Raw genomic sequence first — 7,075 nt, 5'->3', positions numbered from 1 at the left:
AAAGGATAAATTGGCAGAGGAAAAATAATCTATATGCTTCCATTAAATAAGAGGATCGATGGTTGAGGGTAAGGTGGAGAAGAATTTCAATAAGGAATACTTAAAATTGAAATGCTAATATAATTATAACCGTATCTATTTTGGGATAAATTTTGGATGCTATATTTTTTTTGGAAAGAGTGAGTAAGTTTTCGTGGAACAGATCAGGTAGTAGTTTAGATCAAAAGAGGAGGTGCCTTTTTGGAAAAAAAATAAAAAGCTCCATCATAATTAACTCGGTGTACAAATTACAGCAACCATTATTCCACTCGGCACTTGAGCACTATAGTAGTTAACAAGATCTACAAACACACAGTAGAAGCAAGCTAATTGATTAATTAATAAACCACACTTAAATTTCGTGGCAAATTAATTCAGAGGGTACCATATATTTTAATTAGAGACCGACTAAAGCACAACCCAAATTGTTAATACTACTTGCAAATCCATTATTTTTCGTGAACGCGCAACACAATTACAAGTCAATATATTAGAAGGAAAAATAATTTCTCTTACACAACGCAATTAACTAGATATGTCTACTGCGGGGGAAGGAAGTTGCAAATCCATTATTAACCAGCCGAATTACGTACACACACCGATCGATCGATCGATCAGAGTTGCATGAGACAATGCTTAATTAATTGCACTGTCCCTCTTGATGATTAATTAATACTAATAAGGATTATAATTACTGTAATTAATATAATTAACTAGTGTGCATGATATGATAGTATAAGCATGTGTAGCTAGTTGGCGGCGGCGAAGGCGTTCATCTGGTCCCTGAACTCCGGCAAGTGCGCCTCCTCGACGCACATGGTCATGACGCGCGCGCCGAGCTTGGGCGCCGGCGGCGCGCCGATGACGGCGACGGCCATGAACGGGTGGTAGGAGAACGGCACGACGTGCGACGGCGTGCCCCAGCCATAGTCGGCGTCTAGGAAGCCGAGCCGCGTCCAGTCGGAGACGAAGAGGGAGTCGTAGGTGAAGGTCAGCTCGTAGGGGTCCTCCTCGAACCCGCCCACCGCCCACCGCGCCACGTCGGCGGCGAGCCTCGCCTTCGCGTCCCGGACGATGCGCACCACGTCGACGATGTCGGCGCCGGCCACCTCGCCGCCGCTCGCCACCGCCGCCACCGGGTAGAAGCAGTTGCCGTAGAACCCCGTCGCCGCCGCCGCCGCGCCGTCCCCCTTGAGCATCAGGTGGCGCGTGTTGGCGAAGAAGCAGACGCGCACGGTGCGGCGCTCCTGGTCGTCGTCTCCGGCGGCGGCGGCGGCGGCGACGAGGGCGCGGGTGCGGGCCTGCCATGTCTTGGCGACGCAGACGTCGAAGGCGGAGCAGCGGTGGCCGGTGGACTCGAAGAAGGCGGACTTGACCTTGGCGATGTGGTCCGGGCTGAGGTCGACGGTGAAGTAGCGGAGGTCGAGCAGCTCCAGCCGCGGTGGCGGCGCCGGCATCCTGGGCGGGTCCGGGATGGCGTCGCGCGCCCACACCGGCGACACCCGCGGCTTGGCGAGGCCGCGCGCGTAGTCCGCGACGGCGTTGATGAACTGGCCGGCGCCGAGGCCGTCGGCGATGGTGTGCACCGAGATGAGCCCCACCACGAACCCGCCACACGTGAACTCCGTCACCTGCAAATTTAAAACACACATGATCAATTTCATTCTTATTTTTTAAAAAAACAAGATTTGAAGGGAGAGACTCCCTACAAACAATTTTTAAAAATAATTAACATGATCAATGTCATTGTAATTTTTGTAAAAAAAGGATTTGAAAAGAGAGACTTCCTCCAAACATTTTTTAAAAAGAAAATTTAAGCATGTTTTGGATTGAACACGGAATTTTAGGGTTTGAAACCATATATCTTCTGTCACTGCACTACCTGGGCATCTCAATTTCATTTCATTGTAATTTTGCTGAATTTTATACATATCGATTCAATTTTCAACGGATTTGAAGAAAATTGAGTTGGTAGGTAATTAAAATCAAATGTTGGTGATTGTCACTAACTAATTAGGTAGATAGTACTAGAGCTTATCACTTTGTTAGTGAGAGCTAAGTGAGATTGTGAGTGTTCTAGCATCATCTAGTAACGACGCAGCAACCACCGTTCATTGTCACATCACATACTGGTATATCGCATCACGCATCGTGAACCGTTGGATCGTAGTCCGTAGATCGATCATCAACCTTACGTGCGGGTGGTTAAACCGTCCCTTTTACCGACACAACAACTTATTAAGCACTAACGAAGCCCTCCATTAATTCTTTTCCACTTGACCGTCAGGTTTTTTGAATTTCTTTTTTCCACGATTACAGAGAGAGAAAAAAAGCATATATCATACGCGAATGGTCATGTTTGATGTAAGGTTAAAGAGACGAGAACCACCCATATATCCTCTCTAAATTCCTTACGTTAAAAGTGCACCAGTACACGAGTAATATTTGCGGGCACGGAATGATTTTAACTCTAGTGGCTAGTGGGTCCTATAATGTACTACACCTCTATATTTTAATGTATGACGCCGTTGATTTTTTTATCTAACGTTTGACTATTCATCTTATTCAAAAAATTTATGCAATTATCATTTATCTTATTGTGATTTGATTCGTCATCAATATTATTTAAGCATGACATAAATATTTTCATATTTACGTAAAAATTTTGAATAAAACGAATGGTTAAACGTTGGTCGAAAAGTCAACGGCGTCCTACATTAAGGGCTACCCCACGCTACCTTTACCCCCATGTTTCTTTAACTCAACAAAAGATCTATACAAATTTGTTGTTAAAAATGTTTTCATAATATTATATTTTTATTCTTATATTTTACTGTAACTACAAAATGATGACCAAAGTTAGTACTCCTATGTTGAAGACTGTGGACGTAAAAGAACACTAAGTCAAAATTACTATTGCCCACTGTGTAGCCTACCTTTTCACCAACAAACTTTCCACATCCACTGAACCACATGTACTACTATTAGTCAAGGCAACTCTAGATTCAATGAGAGAAGATCTTTGTTTCCTTTTCATGAATCTCATGAAAATTATATACCATTTTTTATTTGAGAACAAGCAGTGAAATTAAAATAAAAAAAAGGCTCAGTTAGAATATACTACCTCCATCCTAAAATATTTGACGCCGCTGACTTTTTTAAAAATGTTTGACCGTTCGTCTTATTCAAAAAATTTAAGTAATTGTTAATTCTTTTTCTATCATTTGATTTATTATTAAATATACTTTGATGTATACATATAGTTATACACATATCACAAAAGTTTTTCAATAAAACGAACGGTAAAACATGTTAAAAAAGTCAACGGTGACAAACATTTAGGGAAGGAGGGAGTATTAATTGTTCTACAGTTTCAGGTATACCAGCGGCGCCCACCTGAAAAATCCTGGACCGATCGATACCTGGTCATAATCAACTGTAGCTAGTTTTGCATTTCCACTGGCATGGATTATCCACTAGCTATATAATTTTTTTAAATCTTTAGTACTTGCCAAGTCTCTCTCGATTGAAAATTGAAGCAAAATAATCATGGTTCATGATATAATCCAACACTAGCTAGAGAAAAGGCCCTTTAATTTGATCCAAGTGTGGCCGGTTCGTGTGCTAAAGTATGTTCGGCACAAATCAATCTTTTGCTACACAAGCTGGTGAAAGTAATTGATCGAAAGACTTTGAGAAGACAGTGGAGTATCTAAGACAAAATTCGTGCAAAATGCTACTAGCTAGTTTTGCATAAGATTAGTTGGAGTGTTCGGCCGACCCAGTGACACAAATGTCTTAACTTCAAACAAACATTGAACCTAACTAGCTAGCTCATTGCTTAATTCACAATTTACTCAACACGACAAAAAAGAGAGAGAGAGAGAGAGAAATTGTTCTAAACATCATATGGTCTTTAAAATACCATTTTTGTACTACAATTAATATATATAAGAAATTATTTTTTCCAACACTAAATATACACATATAATTTTGATGCAACAAATAACAACACGTCACAAACTTTACTGAAAGATGTTTCAGTAATTAACGAAATATTCCACAATCTAAAAAGAACATTAATTACCTATTAATCTTGAACATGTACTGCCTATATATGTTTATAAGTCAAAATTTAAATTATTAAACTTTATTTTGAAGTTGATTTTGTGAGTTTTCATCATAGTTTATTTTACTGTATTTACTTCTGAATCGTTGAGATATGTATTAAAAGTTTTATACCAAACAGATGGGAGAGTGTAAGATGCATTACCAAACAGAGGTAACTAATATAATGCGGTAGGTGATCCATCTAATTTTGTAGTGTGGGTACGTACATGTACACTTCTCGCGAAGTTGCGAAAGAGATGGATGATAATGGATTCTCGAGAGGATGCCTGAGCTGCATACACGCATATAAGTTGCCTGTCTGCATGCCTGACAAATGGATGTTGTGCAAGCAAACAGAGCACATTTAATTTCAACACGTAGTGCGTAGCACTACATAATGTGTGTACCTAACTTCTTCCAGTACAGTGTTCACAGCAAGACACATGGTGTGATTAATTATATTTTACTTATAATTAACTGACCTCTAGCTTTTCTTTTCCACCAAGCAAGAAAAGATAGTATATAGGGTCATTTTGTTAATCAACTGGAAATAAATTAATATGCGGCCTTTTGTGTGGCCCCCTTTTGTTGTTGGTTTATATGTGATCGACGACCGACTTCAACACAATAATATGTGGCTGTGGGAGGCCACCAGATTTCTTTATTATTTACTAGAGTGTACCAACACAGTTTATTAGTGGGGGATTTGTCCACGATTTTATTTTATATATAGTTTATGGGTAAAATTACTGGTGCATGACTCTATCAACCAGAGTTATCAAATCCTGATATTGATTTATGAACATATATATGGGAAAATTTTTGTGAGAATTTTGTACAGTGTGTTGATGACTTGCATATATATATATATATATATATATATATATATATATATATATATATATATATATATGGTCTTCATCATTTATAAATCTTTTGAGCATATAATTAAAAAGAACACACTTTTACGAGTAGACACATAAACAGCACATGTATGATAAATGATTATATGGTATACGTGGATATATATTTCTTTATTGTATACTATTAAATAAAATAAAGGGAATCGAAGATTGCAAGATGGAGAGAGCCATCCGATTGATCGACTTACCTACCCCGATAGTGAGTGATCAGTGATCATCGAGAATAGTTTAGTTGTACATGTTGATATCGATGCATGCCACGATCTCATCTACATATGGGGACACACCACGTGTAGCACAACCAAAGGAGATATATATATATATATATATATATATATATATATATATATATATATATATATATATATATATATATATATATATATATATATATATATATATATATATATATATATATATATATATATATATATATATATATAAGAACGCATATGCATGCATGGCCCATGCATCCAACGCGCTAAAGCATGCCATGTCTTTGTAACCAGTTTAGGGGTTAGTTTGGGGTGCTTAAAATTCTAAGAAATAGTTAGTCGGTAGCTAGCTTTTGAGAATCTAAAAAAAGCTAGGTTTCCTATAACTTCTGGCTTCTAGTTTATTTTCTAGATCATACAAGTACAACTTCTCAGAATCTAAACCAAAAGCTGAACTGTCTGAGGAGCTTCTAATTCTGGGAGAAATTCTAGCAGCTAGAAGCTCTCCCAAACAGACCCTAAGTAGCATAGCTAGAATTTAGAGTAAAGATGGCTATACATAAATCTTTTTAATATTAGACAGTAAATCTACTATAATTGATCTCCCGCCAAATCATATAATGGTCCGTAGATGATGATACCACTTAGCTAGTTATCAATATACGAATATATATATGCTACCTCCATCCTATAATATAAGTGACTTTATACTAATTATATTGACAAAATCATACATATTATGTGATGATGTAGTATAAGTAGATGTCCACCCGTTTATTTAAAGTAAAGACGGTACATATATAAATCTTTATAATGTTGGGCACTACATATGCAATAATTAATATATATGTTTTTTACTCCATATAACTGTATGGATAAAATCTCGTATATTGTAGGATGGAGTTAGCAATATGATCATCGATCCAGATTAGTTACGTTATTATTTTTTATAAGAATACAAAGTCTAGCGAAACTTTGTAGGAAATTCAAAAATTCTGAATTTGAATCCATAAATATATACCTGCATCATGAGAGGGATGTCGAGCGGCTGGACGTCGGGCGCCGGCTCCGGCAGGAGCTCCTCCTTGGGGATCACCATCGGGTGGTCCAGCAGCTTCACCTCCTCCAGGCTGCACGCCGCCGTCGCCTCCACGAACCACGCCCCCTCGCCGGTGCACGCCACCGCCACCTCGCCGCCGCCGTCGCCCTCCACGAACCTCCCGGCGAACGGGTGGTACTCCACCAGCGCCTTCCCCAGCGCCTCCCTGATCACCACCCTCGCCGGCTCGCCGCCGCCGTTGCGGCCGCCGGCCTCGAAGACGTGCAGCGACCGCACCAGGTGGCGCAGCCCCGCCACGCGGTCGATCACCGACAGCGGCAGCGTCTCCGCCGGCGTCGGCGACGACGGCGCCACCAGCGACCTGCTCGTCCTCGTCACCGTGAATCCCATGCTAATTAATTCAGCTAGCTAGCTAGCTACTGTGATAATCTCGCTTAGCTTAGCTTAGCTAGCTTAGTTTTTGTATGTGAATTGAATGTGTGTGTGTGTGTGGAGATGCAAGAGCCAGTGCCATGTGTATATATAGGCTAGCTAGCTCGAGCTATACTATATCTTATATCTTTAGTTAATTAATTAAGTGGATATTATGGAATAATGTATGTGTATCAGTATATACTCCCTCCGTCCCTAGTTATTCGATGCCGTTGACTTTTTTAAACATGTTTGACCGTTCGTTTTATTAAAAGATACTTAAATAATTATGTATAAGATGAACGGTTAAACATGTT

At 39.6% G+C, this 7,075-nt stretch overlaps 1 protein-coding gene across 1 annotated transcript; it reads right to left on the bottom strand.

Moving 5' to 3' along the window:
- Nucleotides 1–582: 582 nt before the first annotated feature.
- Nucleotides 583–7,075, bottom strand: LOC4337739 (acyl transferase 4-like). The gene is made up of 2 exons (XM_015784786.2): nt 6,309–7,075; nt 583–1,670 (listed from the first exon to the last, which is right to left on the bottom strand). Exons 1-2 carry the CDS (start codon nt 6,735–6,737, stop codon nt 789–791), a joined length of 1,311 nt encoding a protein of 436 aa, XP_015640272.1. The 5' UTR covers nt 6,738–7,075; the 3' UTR covers nt 583–788.

Source organism: Oryza sativa, chromosome 5, assembly GCF_034140825.1.
Source record: "Oryza sativa Japonica Group chromosome 5, ASM3414082v1".
Classification (NCBI taxonomy): domain Eukaryota; kingdom Viridiplantae; phylum Streptophyta; class Magnoliopsida; order Poales; family Poaceae; genus Oryza; species Oryza sativa.
The sequence above is the reverse complement of the archived record's forward strand: the minus strand, read 5'-3'. Positions and strand labels throughout refer to the sequence as shown.